At 35.8% G+C, this 21,062-nt stretch overlaps 1 protein-coding gene across 1 annotated transcript in view; it reads right to left on the bottom strand.

Moving 5' to 3' along the window:
* The window catches only part of LOC136805306 (putative deoxyribonuclease TATDN3), a 44,011-nt gene that overhangs the window by 16,298 nt on the left and 6,651 nt on the right, over positions 1-21,062 (bottom strand). The window contains exons 11-12 of the mRNA XM_067061891.1: positions 20,168-20,248; positions 18,602-18,752 (exon numbers count right to left, since the gene is read on the bottom strand). Coding sequence (XP_066917992.1) covers positions 18,627-18,752; positions 20,168-20,248 — 207 coding nt within the window. The 3' untranslated portion in view covers positions 18,602-18,626. The remainder of the gene's footprint in view (positions 1-18,601; positions 18,753-20,167; positions 20,249-21,062) is intronic.

Here is a 21,062-nt window from a genome sequence, read left to right as displayed (position 1 = left end):
TATTTTATCTAACTTTTCTTTATATTTACATTAAGATTTTGCATTCTTATTTACAACTTTAGAACTTAGTCTTAGTACTATATAATGATGTAACAAAGATATTTTTCTATCAATGTACCTCTGAATCTTAAAATTAAACGAGATCGACTTTTTTTCCATCAAATATTAGTCTTGGAATCCTCATTATTTTACATCCCTGTTTCAAAGACTGGGTGTTGTTCAGAGTTTTCTATGATTTAAGTTGTTTTTCTGCAAGGAAGAAAACGTTTTGAAAAATAGGGATTACCTTTCTAAATTAGGAGGCTGTTGACTATACAATTGAAATTGGAGCTGCTTGAAGACTTTTGAAACTTTTTCTGCTTCTTTCGTTATAAAGGGGTGTATTATATCAAAATTTAGCTCATCAAAACTTCATTCCGATCCCGAGGATTCTTTTGTTTTGATTTTATGCACCGAACTCTAAAATTAAGACTAGATTTGACATCGACGCTTAACCTCTCCATCAAGAAATCCTATTCGATTGTCCATTCCAGTATTCATTTTAGAGTTCCGTGTTTTCCCGCCTTTATCCACTCCGCACGGTATCGACGTCACCCTCCATCGTAGCGCGATAACTTTCGACAAACGCTTCAAAGTGTAACTGACCATAAAACAAAGAAAAAATTTGGTTTGTGGGAAGGCACTGGCTAGGTATATCCCTGGTCTCACTAAATTTGAAAAATTACAAGGCAAATTAACCGCGTGAAGCTGAACACAGAAACTTTAATCTGATTGGCCGATGGCTGGCTCCGGCTGGCTCTGGCTGGCTCTGGCTGGCTCTGGATGGCTCTGGATGGCTCTGGGTGACTCAGGTGGCTCTGGTTCATTCTGGCTAATTCCGGTGAATAGTAAGACCGAAAATAAGTGCACACGTGCAAAGCATTGTTTATCTTCAAACTATTGTTAAATGCAAACAAAATTAATCAAACAAAAAAAAAAGACTGGGAATGGCCCGATCTTACGCAAAAAATCACCTTCCACCCACTTTTATAGAACCCATCTCTCTTCACTCATCTGCACGCTTAAAAAATGAAAAGAAAATTAACAGACCCTTGTTTTGGATATTTGTTTACATATAATGTATATTTTTAAAAGAAACCAAATAAAAACTAAATGCTACTCATTGAACAATATCAACATCAAGTCAGGATAGAAATACATACTGAAAGACGAATACGAAAAACTTGCGCTACCATACACCACGCACTAATTTCGTAAAAAGATATCTTGGTTGAGCGTGAGTAAAATTGCCGACGTCAGCGAGATTTCTACAGCCGAAAATAACAACACTTCCAAAACAAAATTTACCACAAATTTGACCAATTAGCAAAACACAAACACTCTTCAATTATTCATGAAAAACATGCTTTCAAAACAATTTTTAGCCGCTGACAAAAATACACCGCTGACCGGCCCACTAGATTTTTTTTACAGGTCTGAACACGATGAAAGTTAGCCGCAAAATAACACAAATTGCTTCTTTTCTATTCTTATATTCAAAGACAATGGGCTAATTATTCAGAACAATAGGCAAGGGCAAATTTTGTGTTCGAATTTCAATTAAAACGTTTAATTTGAGGATTTTGTTTTTTGGTATGCTACACTGATTACGGACAATAGAAGTCGTTAAAATAACGATTTCTGATTGGTTATTCAAAATTTCAAATCTTTAGTTCTTTTGACCTTAAACTATTTTGTTGACAGTGATGCAAAAAGAAAGGAATTTCAGCAAAACTGGTGTTCTATTGTAAATTCATTCAAACAAAAGAAATTGTTCAAAAATTGCGTCTGAAAAGTACACAACCGGCAAATTTAAAAGGAAACTCATTTTGAGTATTTTACAAAAATAGGTGTGTTTATCAGCTGATTAGATAATTAGCGAACAAAAGATAAAAAAAGAAGAAAAGAGAGCAAGGGAACTGGGTTCTAGATAATGTAATTTTTGCACACAACAAAGAAAAATGTTCCGTACACTCACTCCACTTGATGTCTATTACACGTTTTTTTTTATTAGAACCCAGTTTATAAGAACATTGAGGCTGAAATTCGTCGAAAAATTAAGAACATCGTAAGAACATGCCCAGCCTTAGTCAGAAAGTCTGCCGTATACTATCTTCGCTTTCTGATTTGAATGATGGCGCTGCGATAGGTTAAAAGAAACTTTTATTTTTAAAAAGAGAAGAGAAATCACTATTTTATAAGTGATTTTTTACTTTTCCTGTTGTATATAAAACATAATGAACAACAATGTCTTCCTCACTTGTGTTTTCAGATGTAAAAACCAAAAGATTTTGTTCAAAAAGTGTAAAATTAATCGCCCAATTTGAAAATAAACAAGCATCTTTTACCACTGATAGCGCTGTCCTTACTTACTAAGATGAACAAAGTTTTTTTCCAAGAAAGTGTGACCAGTGAAAAAATTTGATTGGCTGTGTGTCCAACTACCATTTGAAGTTGGAAAATTTTGACTCTTAGCCCAAGCCATGCTATTCATTTCGCCACCAGTGTATATGTCAGTGTTTTTTACACTTTTGGCAAAAACGTAAAAACTTATTTTCGTCAAAAACGGTTTTTTAAGTCTAAAATCACGATTCTTGAGTATTTTGGGATGAAAACTTCCAATAAGTTGCGAATTATCATTTCAAATCTGTTGAAATTTTTTCCTCGAGCAAATATCAATGGATGAGATATTCCAAAAAATCAAATTTTGTGTTTTTCTCATTTGAAATTGTTATACACGCTTTTTTTTTTATAAGAATGGTGTAAATCGATTTCATCATGGATATTCTTAACTTTTTTGGAAAAATCATCCTAAAATATTCTTACAGCATTCTTAGGTTACGATCCTAATTCAGACTAGATTTAACATTTAGTACATACGTCTCAAAATTCCATGATGGTGATATTCTTAGCATATTCTTAATTTTTTGGCCATTTTCATCATGGACATTCTTATAAAGTGTATTCTTATAAAAAAAAAGCGTGTATACAAATTTCAAAGTTCTAAATACGATTTCCTTACACCTTCATCCCTAAATTTCGAAAAATACAAGCGAAGAGCACTTTTTTATTGCTTATTCCGTCACAAAAGTTATTTAAAGCTAAACATAAATTTTTAAGGTTTTATCAAATGATTTTGTGTTCTATAACATGTAAACTTGGTGGAAAATCGTACAAGGTTACCCTAGAAAGTTTTTAGAATGATATTCCAACCCTTACAGAGTCAATAAGTATTTGAAATTCCATTTAACTTGGACTATATGGAAGCAAAATTATTTAACAATATTGATTATCGAACAATAAAGAAAGAATTTTTAGCATGAACTCATAATACATATGAAGATAAAGTTAACGAATTTTAACAATGAATGCTAATGAAATAATCTAAAGGAGCTGAGAAGGATTAATATTAAACATGAGATTCAAAGCTCAGATTATGGCTAATAACTTGACATGAACGTAAAGATGCTTCTGGGTAATTTATTTCGTATTTTTTAACACAAGAACTAGTTAGGAATATATCAATCTTAGAAGGCTCTCTATCACAAGTAACGCTTTATCAAGTGATTATCTAACCTTCTTTTTGAAAGGATTTGATGAAAACATTCGAATGAAGCAAGTCATTCAGGATGAATCATTCCATCCGTGACACCCGTGAGTTTTTGTAAATTTGGAATATCTCATTCTAGAGAGCTCCAAATGAATTTATATCTTACCCTACGGATAAAGCAGGCTTTTTACTATCAGGAGGTGTAAAATTATTCTTTACAAAAAGATACTTCTGAAATGACACCTTTTCTACCAAACTAATAAAAAAAGAGTACCATGATAAGGGGTTATGCAAAAAGTGAAATATGGAATCCCTGCATGCTCCATTTCCAACAAAATGTTAACTTTTCAATGCTAAGGATGCTTTGAGATTGAACAAATGCTTGCTTGAACATAATTGCTCAAATATTGCCCAATAAAATTTTCAATGAAGTTAGTGACTGATTTATCCAACGAAAAAGTGGAATAACTCCTTTGCTCTAAATGGAATAATTCTTCCTTTAATGGATTGCGAACGCTTAAAGGCTTCTGCCTGTCAAATTTTAGCCCAAAAGCTTAAAAACTCAATGAGTTATTACCGTTGGAATATTTCTTCCATTTCCCAATGGAATAAATTTATGATTAACTGCTCCAAACTTTGAACATAGACATATGATAGTAAGAAAGACTCACAATGGCTATTTTCTTTTGTTCTAGCCGTACATGTTGAACTGGTGGTACATTCATAAAAAAATTCTTTCTCTTTTGTTAAAATATTGATTGATAAGAAATGTGACGTAACCATACCATTGTTTTGCGAAAGGGGAGATAATTATGCGTGAAAGTATGAATAAATTTTCTTCCATGAATTTGTTATTTTTGTGTTTGTAGAGAAATATTTCAGTCAGACAGAAGGCTTCTTGTCGATTTATGGTAAAAGTCAGGAAGCATAACATATAGAAAACTTCCAAAAAACTCTTGCAAAATTGAATTTATGAAGCAAAAGTTTTAAGTTTGTTCTCGATGGTTTTACTTGGTTTTAAACGTAACTCATTGATTTATATTGCAATTTTATGTTTAATTAAGTGTATTCAGAACATTTAATTTTATGGATTAAAACCTCCCAATTACTTACTTAAATTCCATGTTAACAAAAAATGCTACAAGCCTGCTAGATTGATTGATAAAAAAAGTTGCATTCACAAAATATCACTAATTATGCAAAAAAAATAAAGAAAAAAATTACTGACGAAAAATACTGTAACTTTGGATAGCCAAATGGCTGAACATTAAAATTTGGAGGGAAGGTACCTTTTATCATTGTTAACAATATATCCTATAGCCTTTTTGTAGCCCTTTGTAGTTAAGAAGATATGTGCTGGAGAATACGAAATACCTCGAAAACTGAAGTGTTATATTCAAGTATGAATATCTCCTCTTGTAATCAGTGAAAACTCCTAATTCTTTCTCCCAGTGAAAACAGAGGAAACCCTTGACAGATGGACATATTATTTGCTATTTGATTACTTAGGAAAACCCCCTAAATTTTACTGTAAAGCAAGCAACACTCTCTAAGAAAAACCCAAATGGCATAATTTATGCGTAAAAAATGTTGTTTATGCGCAAAAGAGAATGAGTTCTAACAGTTACGCTTCGGGACATATTGTTCTCGAAAAACAATAGGAAACCATGGCAACCCGAGCTTCGTTGTGAGTCTTTCTTACTATCATATGTCTATGCTTTGAAAGATCGTTACTTTTAGTACAATAACGCTATATAGTTCATTTAAAAAGGAATGGAATCTTCAATCTTTTCTCTCTCCAATACGCAATAGAACCACTAAATTTGAAAATGAACGAAAACTTTCTATCCAAAATTTGGTTTCAAAAAAGTGCCCAAATTTTCACGTTTTTGCCAAAAGTGTAAAAAACACTGACATGAACTTTTTTCAACAGCAGTTTTAAATTTTTTCTTTCAAAATCATTATGGGATTAGAAATTCTATTGTCACAAGTTAAAAATTGGTTGGTTGGTTTTCTACATAGAATTTTAAATGGGTTTGTCAATTTCCCAGTGGAACTGAAATTATAGGTTAATTTTCCCACGGAGGACAAAATTTTGGCCAAATTATCCAATGGACGGGGAATTCACAGGGGTGTTGTCGAAGTGTAGTAACAAACCAAAAAGTCACGTTCGCCAGTGAAAAACATACGCTAAAGTTTAGCAATTTCGCAATGTGAGATCTAAAATGATCAGCTGTTTATCAGCCATTACTTAAACTGTTTACAAAAAGTAACCTGCGGCTAAATCGTACGAAAATTGACATGTTTACAAAACAAGATGGTTTTTAAACTCGTTACCACTCTTCTACAAGATCACCAAAAAAAGTACGAAGAGACCTGCTCTAATGAACACTATGGTGCTATTATAATTCACTTATGTATTCAACAAAATTTCAGCTAACCTGAGAACAGATTGTGATTATTTTTTTCCCGCTAAAACTCTAAAGGGATGGATGAATCTGCACCCAGATGCAGAAATTTTCACCCGACAACCCAAATCCCTGAAGGTTGAGAAAATTTTCAACATCTAGAAGGTTTAGACAAGGAACTTGGTTGAGATTACGAAATTTTGCAAGACTGCGAAAAGGATTTTGCAGCAGGAGGCCTGGTAGCCCAGCCCTCGTTTTCACGGATTGACGGGTTCAACCTTAGGTTTACGCGCAAGGGTAGTTGAACCCAACTGGGATTCCTCTTCGATGGGAAATTGGCCCACTCCTTTAGAGATTTAGCGTGGGCGGCCACCAATCCGCCATGGTGTCAAGTCAGCTTAAGTTTTCCTGTTGTGTATATTCATGTAAGCTGTCAGTAATCTTAACGAGAGAGTCGTAGCCAACTTTCCAGCAGTACTATACAGCTGTTTAGGAATAGCGTCTATGCAGGCTGTAAGTTTCAAATGAGAATTTCTGAAAAGCTCCAACCCAGTCTCTTTGTTCGCTTTTTTTTGATTCATATAGCATTCACGAAAGGTTGTAATGAATTGTATCGATTGCCGGCAAAATTCCAAACACTTCTGCCACTGGTCGGTTTTCGCCAACTTGGTTACCACTTAGAGAAATCAATACCAATGAGAGGCCTTCTCAAGACCCCTCTAGGATGCCCTATGAAAAGTTTGTTTTCAAGGATTGCTTATCATAAAACGAGGGGAGTTTGTGATTTTTCCCACCTTTTTACACATTCTTGGCATTTTGCTGGCACATTGTAAAATTGTTCAAATATTGAGTTTTAAAACTGAATTCAAAATTGAGCCATTTGGCCACAGAAAAGTACTTGAAATTTTCACTAGATCCTAAGGGTTCCTATTTCAGGGTACAAAAACCAATAAAAAGCAAATTAAGTCTCTTTAAGGATCCAAAATTCACGAAAATCGAAATTTCCTTTCTCAAAGGGTCATGATTTTCCAAAATTTGGACAAAAGTCGATTAAAAATAGACAAAGATTTTGACAAAAGTCTCTCTAAGGGTCCTAAAAACGTCAATTTTTCATCTCTCTAAGGGTTGATTTTCGATTTTTGTCTTGCACATACCCGTCACCTCGCAAACCTGTACTAGGGATAGGACCCTGGGATAGGCATTTTCATAAATTATTAATTTTGAGTGCAATGACTGCCTCCTTTTGAAACCATTACCAAGATGGTTAAATTCCTTGAGTCTTTAAGTGTTACTTGATATAAATAGAGTAAACTTCTTATGAACTTCTCTGGGAATGAATTACCATAGCAAAATTTTTGAAAACGAGGTAAGAGTTAAGGCTTGGGGACACGAGAAGTTCCATCCCACCAAACCATGTTGGGGGTCCAAGAAGTGTCGTAGCCCCTTTTTTGTGTCTCCACCCCATTTTTCTTTCTATCAATAAAAGTGAAATCTCACTTTTGTCCCAGGGACAAAATCAGCGTGTCTTTTGGGTATTTCCCTCATCTTTTGTCCCATGAAACAAAAAAAGAAACTATGGGACACGCACTTTTTTCTTGTGTTGGTGGGATGGAGCATGTTGCATTGCACCAACGCAAAAAAAACTTCTCGTGTCACCAAGCCTTTACTCGTGGTGTAATTTATGAAAAGGTCTATCTACAAAATGGTTTCGAACGTGAGCGTACGAAAAAAAACAAAAAAACAAACAATCAAAACGAGCTTTAATTAAAAGGGTGTGGTCATTTACGATGACCTGGTCGAGTATAGGTCGAAAGCTAATAACCTTATTTGGACTTTAATTTGGAGTTATTCGTATTATAAATACATATCACAGCGCAAGGTCACAAGGAAGTAGAAGTGAGCAAGTCTACTATATTATTATGTGTTATATAAGGTATAGTGTGACTAACATATATCGGACCATACACAAATCAAGCAAACATGATGGGAAAATTCCTGATCTGAGAGGGTTGAACAGGCTAAACAGAATAAATGAAAAAGGAACCGTTTCTATTCCAGCTAACACAAACAACCAACGTTTTTTCCACGTCTTTCTGATGTTCACAACATCCATATGTGCGAGACGAACGTTGTTTACCAGACAGGAACAGCGAAATATTTAGTCAACGGATAATCGAGATTATTATTGACTTCCCAAAATGAGGAAGAATTCGAGAACCCCTTTTTAAATTTGACGATCGGACTTTTTGCCTTCATAGAACCTATACATGAACTGCCCGTTCTGTTTGAATCACAATTCAAATGCCACCGCCATAGCAACTTTAAAAACAGCTTCGTTTTCAGTCTTCGTCTACACAATAGAAAGCTCTAGACTTTCAGTTTTAGGCCTTCCAAGAGTAGGAGTTTTATACTCGGAGCAAAGTAAGATATAGACGTAGCCTATGTTTCAGTTGAGACTCAGAGCCTGAAAACGAATACCTTATCGGCCAAAACTTAGTCGGCCCTAAGTGACTAAATTTTGGCTTGGTGACTAAATTAGGGCCGACTAAAAATTTGGGCCGACTGAAAATTTAGAAATTGGCAAAACTTAATTATTAGTCGGCCCTTAGTGACTAAATTTTGACGAGGTGACTAAAATTAGGGCCGACTAAAATTAAGGCCGACTAAGTTTTGGCCGATAAGGTAGTAGAAAAAGGTATGGGTTGGAGTTTCGTGTTATACGGTAGACGTATCGTGTCGCCAGTTCATACACAAAACGTTTCTTAATTTCGAAATTGTCGTAATCTTATAAACGAATCATCCCAGTGCGACCTCCCCAAAATAACAGCGTTCTCAGCACGAAAGCCTTTTTTTTTGGACGAAACCGTTAGTAAGGTAATCTATACGTTTTTTTTTTATAAGGAACCTTAACTTGGTTCCGAGTCTGGAATTCCTCATTTTTCGAGAGAATTTCAGCCTCAAAGTTTCTTATCCATTTCCCTTATTTACTAAGCTGCTAAGATAGGATTTGCTAATTATGTGATTTATGTATTTAAGTATAACAATGGACTAAAATGCAAAAAGAGACGTTTATTGAACGTTGTTTCGTCAACATTTTGTTATCTTTGTGTTTAGACTTTGTAAATGTGTGCAAATGCAAGTGGAACTCTCTATGACTTGACTTGTTTTGTTATTCTCAGCCCGAGCAGTTCCTTAACAATTCCTAGTTTTTCGCACCATTTTGAGCCTCAAGTTTCTTATAAACGTGTTCCTTATAAAAAAAAACGTGTATACGCGAATGACGAAAAAAGTTGCTCGGTCACCTTAAAAGACACACTTGTTTTTATTAGAACATCATCGTTTTTAGGTGGGCCTGGATATGCTTATTTTTCGCATAATTTTAATCAATGTTTTTATTGGCTTTCTTGAAATTAATTTACTTAAATATATAGAATTACCTTTGGTTATAAAAATTGGCCCTCGAGTTGAACAGATCTGCTCTGATTTAAAATTGGGAAGAAATTTCAGGTAATGTTTAAGCAAATTTGGCTAATCTATACAATTCTAAGCCTTCTAAGGCTGACCATTTTCTTACAATTTTCCCCAAATTTCAGCCTAAATGTTCTTATAAACTGGGTTCTACTAAAAAAGCGTGTACAGTAAGTTGTAAGAAAGTTATAAGTCGATATAAAAGCTTGGTATGTAAATGCAAAGAATTCAAATTTTTTAAAAAAGTCACAGATTATTTTTCGTAAGATAGATATATCCAGATATATCAGCTGACAATCAGCAGATTTTTTTTCAGTTTTCATTCAGATTTTGTTATTTACAAGAATACCCGCCGTGTTAATTGCGAACAATTTTAAAGAATTTGAAAACACGCAAATGAGTTTCGAAATTTACAGCTATTCAGTTTGCTCGGGTATCATGCACAACAATTTAGAGAGCAGTTCTTCACTTTTTCAGACAGACGGTTTTTTCACCACAAAGCAAATTGAGTTACCTCCCCTTTTGTACACAGTTTAAATTAGTACCCAGTACCACCCAAGCAGAGTACGCACAAACACAAAAAGTGTCTAGTCCAGGGTCTGGAGCTCAACTATTTTTTGCCTTTGATAATCTGATGGTGGAAAAAATAGAGAGTTCTATCGCAGCGCTATCAATCAAATCAAAAAAGCGAAGATAGACGGCAGACTTTCTGACTAAAAAATGTCAAGCTTACAGAGTGTAAAATTTTGTAGAATAAAGACTCTGTGAAAAATAATTGAAATCTGTTCTATCCTGGACATAATTTTCTGGTATTAAGAATTTTTAAATCATATCAAGGAAATTTAGCATATAAAATGACCGATGTGGGTTTTCATAAAAAAGCTGATCAGACACATATTTCATATCAGGACAGTGTCTTGCTATTGTTATATTATGCTGATATAAGCAAAAAAATGTTTTTCTTTTCCTCTTTCTGACCAATCTTGCTCCACATCCGTGTCAATCCAATGGGAAAAAGCTTGTGAATTAAAATTGATGAGTAAGCAAACGATATCACTCTTATTTAAAAACAAAACCTTTAAGCCTCTAACTGATCTTTTAAGGCCAAAATTGAGGTATTCTGCCCAACTGAATTGTGCCGCTGCATAAGACTAGATGTATGTTGGACTACATGCTTATTTTAATAAGAATGGTGTAAATCCATTTCATCATGGATATTCTTAACTTTTTTAGGGAAATCATCCCAAAATATTCTTACAGCATATTCTTAGGTTAGGGTCCTAATTCAGACTAGGTTTAATATTTAGTATATACGTACATACGTCTCAAGAATAAGATGGCATTTTTGTGAAAGGAGTGAGCCTAACTTAGGAGTAATTGACAATTTATAATTAAAAATGCTCTAAAAATGGCATTCTTAACTTGAGTAGCAAAATTCCATGATGGTGATATTCTTAGCATATTCTTAATTTTTTGGCCATTTTCATCATGGACATTCTTATAAAGTGTATTCTTATAAAAAAGAAGCGTGTAGATATTCTTAAGAAAGGAACCGCCTAGGAACAAGACTATCAGGGAAGGTCTGTTAGATAATAAGTTAAATTTTACACGTTATTTTTGCGCAATTGCTTCGTTGCGGTTGAACTTTAACCTAATAAGGGACCCAGAATGAAACTCGAGTCTCAAAATTGACCCTATGTGGGACTACGATAGCTGAAAAAGGTGCCTTGGCCAGCGGCACATCACCGTAGGCCCTTTTGCCCAATAACCCCTCCCCTTTGAGGTATTCCCGGCTTTTACACCCTATCCATACGAATTTCCTTAATTCAGGATTGTTAATTTTTTACAACCTTATTTTTCTTTTTATTCTTATAAAATTGTTCTAATAAAAAAGTGTATGATTATGTGGCTTAGCGCAAGCCAAGTATTGTTTTGTCTGTCACTTCCCAAACTTGTAATTAGATATCATAATTACATCCCTCGTAAATACATCATAGTGACTTATACGTCACTAACTAAAGCTTACGATGTTCTCCTTTTGACGTGAGACGGAAGAACAAAAGGGTGTGGCTGATTTTGGAAGCAATAGTATAATTATTCACCTGTGTAGACTTGTGTTGCGGTTATTCACATTCCCAGTCAAACGAAATCCCACTACAAATGATTAAGTTCAGACAGAGGGTTTTAGTGGTAAACGTGCAATACCCATGAATCGACAGAGATGACGGCAGATATATCAAGACGGATTGAAAATTTTTTCACAGCTTTAAAATTGAAATGGGAGAACATTTACATTGAGTAAATGCAAAAACGTCCCCCGATTATGGAATGGGACGAGATAATATTTGCACAACTTTGTGCTGTGCTATTTTTGCTATTTTAATGCCAAGCTATGCATATTGGTTGTGAAACATCGTTAGTGCATCTTTAATGACCCTAAAAATGTTAAAAGTGGTCTTTTGACATTTTTTGGAATTTAATTCAAAATTATTTCGCAGATAAGACCTTTTCAAATTTCCATTAGGACTTATTTTCGCGGATGACACCCAAATCCGTGAAATCCGCGAAATTTAATCCCCCGTGAAAATTAATACCATCCGAGTATTTCGAAGAGGGTAACTTGATTAAAGACATTAGCGTCTAGTGATAAGAGATAAAGGATTTCAAGTTGTCATCAGTTGCTACAAATGAATCAATCAATTCGTGGTACTCGTGGTGTAACACATTAAAATTCTTATTTGTCTTATCTTTTTATAAGGATGGATCCCTTTCCATAAATAGCGAGTTTTTATATATCTAGCCCGACGGTGCGAGAAACCCGCAATTCTAATCTGTAAATTCAAGGAAGCTAAAAGTTTTTTTTAGGTATTTTGAACGTAAAATGAGACAAAAAGTCAAATTTTTTGAAGTTATTAGGCATTTTTTGGCTCAAAATCCAAAAGCAACTTTTTGGCTGATACCCGGAAAATCCTTAGCAACTCCAGCCCCGAGGCGAAAACTGGGGTTGCTTATAACGAAATTATCTATAATACGCTATTTACATCACCAAAACAAACCATATAGTTTGACACCCACAAGTTTGGAAACCCACAAATTATTTTGAAGAAAAATACCCCACGCAACCTACTACATAAATACATACAGGGTTTGTTACTCCATAACTCTGTCATCAGGAAAATACATAATCAGGGAAAAAGTCGGGCTAAAAATTATTTGGTGAGTGCCAGTGCCGGGCTTTGAACTTTGGAGGACGGCTACTAAAGTCCCACCATGGCCAACCGTAGCAAACACACATTAAAAAGATTTTCAGGATAAATTTAACTTATTGATATTGAAATATTTCTCGTCGAAACGCCTTTCGATTCAGGGACTAGACTAATCTTTCATCCCAAGTGTCTTTCATGCAAGTTTAATCATCTTAAGAGAAACAAACGTGGAAGAGGGTAGACTATACTATAGTCTAACACGAATCACTATCTAAGAAAAAAGTCAAAAGCCGAAGAAAATTTGCAAACGGTTTTTTTTACAGAAAAGAGTTGCCAGTTTTTCTTCGAAACTCTCCCGCTGATTTTTTTCCGTATGTCGCCATAACGCCATTCCGCCATTTTTCCCGCCTTTACTATCATTGTAACGGACGATAACACCGTCTAAGGAAGAGGGGAGTTTTTCTCTGGAGTAGTCACGTTTTTCACAAACTTTAAATTTCCAAGTGTGAAATGTTGATTTTCATTCGTTTTTCAGAGGGTAATATATAGAATTTACTTTAAAGATAACATAAATAAAATTTTCAAATAAAAAATCTTAACGCTTGTATAAGTCTCCATGACTCTTATGAAATCAGTTGTAAAACTTTATGCAGCGAAAAGGGAAAAGAAATTGACTTAAATACCTTTTCGGACCCATTTCGAAGAGCTAAAACCCCTAAAAGGGTTTGACTTTTAGACCATAAAATATTTAAATGACTGAAGCTGTTTCGACCCTGAAGACTGTTTTGTATGAGGCGTTTTAAATAGAATTTATTTAAATTAAACGAAATCAATTTTTAATCTTACAATCAGACAAAATAGTGCCTTTTCTAAATAAATAAAAAAACTGACAGAACAATCAAAACATTTGAAATGAAAATATTTAAAAAATACTTCCAGTATTTTCCAACATCTGCGCGAGTCAAGTAAGTCATTTTTTTTAGTCAAATTTTATTCGTCTTTAGGACTAGCAACAACATATCACGACCAGTTTTTGAAGAGGTTATCGAAAGGTATACACGAAGTTTATACACAAAATCTTAATCATTTTGAAAGCAGAAAATTGAGCGTTGGTTTACACAGTAAACTGCTCGGACCTGCTTCACACAAATACTACAACGTTTTGGATGAAGAATTGAGACTTCTGCAGAAGAATAGAATCAAAGATGGCAGAGAAGGTAAGAAGAAAATTGATACTAAATCTCAAAAGCTAACACTCTCTGCCAAAGACTTCCTCACTCAGTTAAAGGTTTTGTTTTTACATAAGTGTTCCCGTTTCACATAAAACACATATTTCATATCAGATAGTGTCTGCCAATTGCTATATTTCTATTATATTTCTTTTCCTCTTTCTGACCAAGCTTGCTCCACATCCGTGTCAATCCCATGTGAAAAGGCTTATAGATTAAAATTGATGAATACAAAACCTTTAAAGTGAAGTGGAAAGGATTGAATATCGATTAGACAATAAAATCAACAATCTAGATGCTGAGTGGACCTTTGCCCAAACCTAAAGTCAAGATCAAGTCCTTTTTCCCTATTACAGGTACAAAGATGGCAGATGGTTTGAGATTTTTTGTCTGAAGAAACCCTCTGTGGTTTTGAAAAAGTCTAGCTATATTCTAAAGTCGAGATATCACAACTTAAAATTTCTTTCTCACACGGTTCTTACATTGAAATTCTATTGTTTTCTTACTAAAAGCCAGAAACTTGAAATTTAAATATCACAACTTTGGGAAATAATTAGACAAAAATATTTTGAGGCTTTGCTCAGGACCAGTAGCGGCCTGGCTTAATTTTCTTGGTGGTGCAAACTATGAAATTGGCGCCCCTGGTATTTTTGTCCTTATTTGCGCCCTCCATAATCAAGTGAAAATATTAAACTGTAAGAGCTGACTGGTTGAAAGTAACGCCCCTAATCTTTGAAATAGAAATGTTATACCTGGTAAGTCGATTTAGTCTATATTTTTGCTTTCTAAAACTCTTATTAGAAAAATAACCTGAAAATGTTTAAATTTTTGCGCCGTTGGTCTTACTTTACTCTCCATTAAAGATAAATGGCTAAAAGAGGCCCCAAAAATTCAGAAGTTGGGTGGAAGGGTCCGTTCCAATTTAGGCGTGGCAGGCAAAAATTTTGGTACAAGAAAGGTGAAACAGCTTAAAAGATCTTTTAAAACGGAGAAAGTTAGTCAGTATAAGACCACAAAAACCACAGGGAGAATCAACAAGTTTTGATCATTTTGGCAATCTCTCATTTTGGGGGTGAGCATTTGTAACTAGGGGAAAGTGAGGAATAAATTTGAGTCGAATCGAGTTTGCTAAATAATGTTAAATTTGTCTTCTTGCAACAAAACTTAGATGTCGAATGAAACAACAGCCGCCATCTTGGATTTCCATCAAAACTGACTTTTGTATCCGTCAAACAAACATTTCTAGCGGGCCGTGGAAGAGCACTCTCGTACGCCCAATTCATAAGAGCGGCGACATATTCTCTTAAACCCCTGGTGGATACACAACATTTTGCTTACTTCTGATTCAATATTGATAGAAGTTTAGAAAAAATTCAAGAGAAAGGATACAAGAGGGTAAAATAAAGCGCCGCAGGCGAAAAAAATTAGCCTTGTACTCATAGAAGGCGCTATAAACGTGCCAAAGGGCGCCAAATTGCCCAATTAAACGTCAACAAAATTTTGGCGCCCCCTTCAAAAGCTCTTTTGGCGCCCCTCTCAGATCTTTCTGGGTGGTGCACTGCACACCCTGCACCCCCTGCCAGGCCGCCACTGCTCAGGACAATAGAAGGATTCCACATGCCAAATATCTCAAACTATCTGATTATCCCTTTAAAATAGAAATTGTGATTGGCCTTTTCTACTAATACTATGGTCTTCAAAATTTGTAAATATGAAACTATTTGAAATGTTTCCTGAAAGTTTCAAAAGAATTATTAGCTGTACCTAGACCCGATATCTATACCCAAGTTCCGGGTTGCTATACCGTGAAAATTGGTATCATTAGAACCGGGATCTGTTGGAAATATTCATCCTGCAATACTCACTGTACGATATCTACGAAAATTTCAAATTTCATTGCCGTATTACTAATACAATAATGACCAGTTTGTGAGAGCTGTACTGAGAAATATTGCACGAGGTCAAGTAACGACCGAGCTTGCGAGGCTGTTGCGTTGACCGATGGCAATATTTTACAGTACATCCCGAAAAAACCGGTCATTGTTGTATTTGTTAACCATTCCCTTCAGATGATGTCAACGCAGTGTTCATTTTCATTTGAAAAAAAATGACGTCACAATGAATTTTCCTAACGACGACCAACTCTGTGAAGTGTAGGCCCGTCGGCATGCGAACCGAAAAGAACCAATTCTCGATATGCACCATTGCAATATCTTCTGACATTACATCATGGACCCAATAGCTGATTATTTGTAAGTGACGTAAAATCAGTCAATACGTCACTTTCAACCAGTCAGCTGTTGGGTCCGTGGAAGACATTGCGATGGTGCATATTATGAATTGCATTGCACAAAAGCCGTTTAACCCGCTTCGAAAAGGTAGCCGGTTAACAAACAATGATAAACGTTGGATAATAATCTAGCCTGATCGTAGAGAACATACTAGAAAAAACTGCAGTGAGTAGAAGAAGAGCGAATCCCTTAGTGGATGCCAGCAGCCTATTCATGATATGAACCACTGCAATGACTTCACGAAATTATGCAACTTTTCGGTTTTTGTTCCACCCAATACGTCACTTTTTAAATTGTTTAAGTGACGTATTGGGTGGAAAATTGTGAAGCTTACGGGAATGTTCCGCCCTTAAGGGTGCCATTTTTGGTACGTGGCAGTCCCTGTAAGGGTTGGAAATAGGAAAAATAGGAAATTTCAATTTTTTGTACCTAAAAACACCGAAATTTGGTCAAGTTCTCGGAAGACTGTCCAGTGGTGCATATCATGAATGCATTATTACCTTTCCCAAAATAGAAATTTCTGATTAGGAAAGATTTTGAATAATGTATCTCAAACCAACTTTAACAGGAGCAGCCCCATTATGCTTACAACGAACATCAAATGCAACTAGTGAGCAATGGGGAACGATGTGGAGGAATGATCGTCAATAAACAACCGTCAAGCTACCCACAACCACCACCCGCTCCACATAACAGCGTCAGACTTCAACAAGGCGTCACACCTCCACATCAATTCAAAGATATACCTGTTTTGGTTGTGTGTCCCTCTTGTAGTAACCGGGTACAGTAATTATCTTTTTGTATTATAAATAGATAATTACAGTGTCATAAAAATCTTCTGCTCTCCTACACAAATTTTACGCCCCTCCTGTCTACGCTATTGTCTAAGTAGCCTCATACGCCAGCTCAATGACCCCTAAACTCGAACAAATTCCAATGTTTGACACCGTGAAAACTTTCTAACAAACTCTTATCAATATCCTTGGGATAACCTTACAGCTCGAACCTCCATAACCCAAATACTCCGCATATTCCCCTCGAACGGTTTTGTTTGTCCCGTGAAAGTATATTATACTTTTTTATGTCCTTACAAATCGAATCCATTCATAGAATGATTTTTGTTTTCATCTCCTTTACTGAAGAACAACAACATCTCTATAAGTCGAACATGCACGGGGAGGGTTTTGTTTATGTGTCAGAGTTATAAAGTCTCTGTTAATTGTTAACTGTTAACTGTTAATTTGGTTCCGAAAATTCGTTCGAGGTTATAGAAATTCAAGTTCTATAAGTTCGAGTAATCGAAACTCAATGATATCTGTAACTCACTTTTGCATCAAACTTATCATCCAAAATTCAAAAATTTAAATTAGAGTCGCCTAACTCCTTTTTGGAACACATTGAAAATAACATTTTTATCAAACCTTCACTTGGACTAGCGATAGTTTTTTCTCCATCAAGTTCAAACATCTAAACTAAACCATGATAATTCTATATTTTTTTAGAGCGTCAGCTTGACAGAGTACAAGAATGGGGCATGCACATATCTTTCGTGTTTTTTGATCGGGTTAGTACTACCTTTAGGATGTTGTTTCATCCCATTTGGAGTTGATTCTTGTAAAGATGTGGTCCACACATGCAGATGCTGTAATAGTTTGATGTACGTACACAAACGTACAGGCTTTTGAAAAGGACCCAGGGGGTTTTCTTTGACTCCATCCAACGAATGGTGAGAGACGAAACCTTAATTTATTCATCGGCTTGGTTTATTTTTTAATCACCAATATCAACAAAGCAAAGTTAAGAGGGCAGAATAACAGGTTGAGAGAATTAATAATTTCTTCAGACTACTCAAAATCCGGGTTTAGCGCACCTCATAACCATATTAATTTATTTATTTATTGTAATTTTTTTTTCCATTATAAATAAAGAAAAACGACTCAACCCCTCAAAAATACATTTTGTTTAACGAAGAAGGCATTAAAATGCCAATCCAATTTTTTCAGACCCGAATAACATCTTTTTATTTAACCCGTTAAGCGCCAAATCATGAGAGATCACCAAGAGTTTCATATGATATCGCCCAATTTTTTGCAGCCCGTCATTGATAGATCTGTGTTGCACTGCCTTTTGAACCTTTGGTAAGTTTTCGACCGCAGTCAAAGGCGACCCGAACGCTCCCCCTCCTCTAGCTATCTACCCGAAGGGCGCCACTCCTTTCCCTGGATTTCTTCACTTAGCCTTGATCCGTCTCTTTAGTTGCTGAACATCAAACAAAGAGGCATCAGTACTATTTTGGGAATCTTTGGTATTATACGGCTGGGAATCGAAACCTCGCGCACCGTAGCTGGATGCTCTACCTTCATGCTACGGCCGCTGAACCTTTAAGTACCTTTTCAAAATAAGAATTTACCTTAATATTCATTGCCTGGGCTATACTACTTCAATCCGAAAAGATGCTTAGCATTCTTTGTGGTCTCCTCAATGACTTCATCACAACTGAATCCCTTGATTCGAGCAATTTCTTGGCAAGAGATCAGGATATTTGACGGCACGTTTCGTACCTAGCAGGAAGAAAAGAGATTGGTAATGAGTGTGTTGGTCAGAGGAATGATTTACTTAGATTCATTTTTTTTTTCGTATTCTTCTTAAAAATTTATTTAATTACAAATAAGTTTAAGACATTAAAGGTATTGACCTTTATAATCACTGGACTAAGCTATATCCACCGCTATTTCTGATCAGAGATTTTTGAATTCATGATATGTACCATTGCAATGTCTTCCATTCCACCCAATAGCTGATTGGTTCAAAGTGACGTATTGACTGATTTTACGTCACTTACAACCAATGAGCGATTGGTTCCGTGAAGTAATGTCAGAAGACATTGCAGTGGTGCATATCATGAATATGGTACCCGCAAAGAAGCTATTGTAGTGTCAAAGGTTAACGTCAAACGGCGCTACATCACCGAGTTTATGTATGTGTGTTTTTCTGCGGCGGAGAAGGTTAGCTTCTGATTTGACTAGATCCTGACCAACTGAGGACGACGGTGAATCAGCACTTTTACCATCCTTAATTTTGCGGGTCAAAACTGCGAGTTATTCCAAATTGCTTTAGTCACTTTACTGTCCTCAGAAGTGGAAATACATAAACTCGCTATCGTAAGAGGCATTCGAGGAAAAGTAGATCAAGCGCTCTTATTTCATTTACACCGATATCGAGTAGTGCCGCCATTAGGGTACCGTTTAAAGGAGGCTCAGATCAAAGATTTTTGTAGGCCAGAATTGAGAAACTGCCGTCAAGGGTCTATACGAAGCTCAGTGTTTTAGAGTCCAAACCAGGTCCGTAGGAAGCATTTTCATTTTGAGGGGTCAAAGTGAGAAATATAAACCGAGAGCCAGCCATGGTTAGGCCCGAGGGAAAAAAATCGCAATTTAAGGTGTCTAGATTGCTGGAAAACGCGTCTAATTAAAGGATTATGTTCAAAGCTAACAACTTTTGGAAAAATTTTTTTAGGGGGGCAAATGCCCCTGCCCCCCCCCCCCCCGGTTGCTACGGGCCTGCAAACTTACATTCAGTGATTCTTACACTAAATATCCATCCGAGGGGATTCATCGACGCGAGATCTGAACTCACTACGATTACGTTTGAGTGACGTATAACATCTTTAAAGTTTTTGGTTTAAGACCGAATGGGTGTTGAGCCTACAACCTTGCGCACCGTAGCCGAATGCTCTACCTTTATAATAGCGAGTTTATGTATTTGCGCTTTTGAGGACGGTAAAGTGACTGAAGCGATTTGGAATAACCCGCAGTTCTGCCCCGCAAAATCGAGGACGGTAAAAGTGCTGATTTACCGTCGTCCTCAGTTGGTCAGGATGTAGACAAATTAGAACCTTACCGTCTCCGTCGCTTAAAAACACACATACATAAACTCGGTAATACGGTAATAACAACGGTAAAATTTTTTACTATACCATTTTCTCAGGTCCTAAAGCAGGTGCATCTGTTTCGAGAAGTAAATTTGATAGAGGAATCTTTGAAACCAGTTTCTGTTTCTGAAAAAAAAGATAAAACACGTCAGAAATGAGGAAAGGGAACGAATGTAATAGGTTAAATGCATATAATCGATACGATGCTTACAACACAATACACGGGTAAAATTATATCAGTGCAGTCAAAACTACTCGAAAAAAGTTTACGTGATTTTAGTCCCGTGTTACTTGCTCTACAACTTACCGCTGATAATTTTATCAGTGTCAATAAATTCGAACCAATCAGAAATAAATCTCATGTAACAAGCACATATAAATTTCGAGTAAAAGCGTGGTTTGTCTTCAAACTTTAATTTTGAAGCCTGTGTATTTTTTTAATCAATTCATTTCAAGCAAAGCTTCGAACCTGCCTTCTTTTTGAAGACTTTCTGCTGCAGTCTCTTAAAGATATTCTTTTTCATCGTATAAAAAGGAAGCGCACCTCTATGCTGAAAAAGCAGAATAACAAATAATTTCTCAAAATGTGTACTCGTACAGCCCTTAGATTTATAAAGCCCAAAGGGCTCGATGGCGCACTTTTGCTGAAAAGTGTGCCGTGGTTAGGTAGGAAATCCTACCTAGGTTACGTGACATTACAATAGAATTTCAGCACTTTACCAATCAGAAGCTTCGCGGGTTTTCGAAAACAATAGCAACCATATTTTTTCCGATATTCACTGTTTTTGTCTGTGGATGGCTTAAAGCACGACATCTAGCCCTTCGGGCTTTATAAATCTATGGCGCAGCACGCAAGGGAGAAAAATATTCTTTTTTTTGTTAAAAAATACTATGTAAGTAAATGTTACCTTCAATGACGTTCTTCGAATCCAAAGAAGAT

Source organism: Clytia hemisphaerica, unplaced genomic scaffold, assembly GCF_902728285.1.
Source record: "Clytia hemisphaerica strain Z4C2 unplaced genomic scaffold, Clytia hemisphaerica genome assembly, whole genome shotgun sequence".
NCBI classification, from domain to species: domain Eukaryota; kingdom Metazoa; phylum Cnidaria; class Hydrozoa; order Leptothecata; family Clytiidae; genus Clytia; species Clytia hemisphaerica.
The sequence above is the reverse complement of the archived record's forward strand: the minus strand, read 5'-3'. Positions and strand labels throughout refer to the sequence as shown.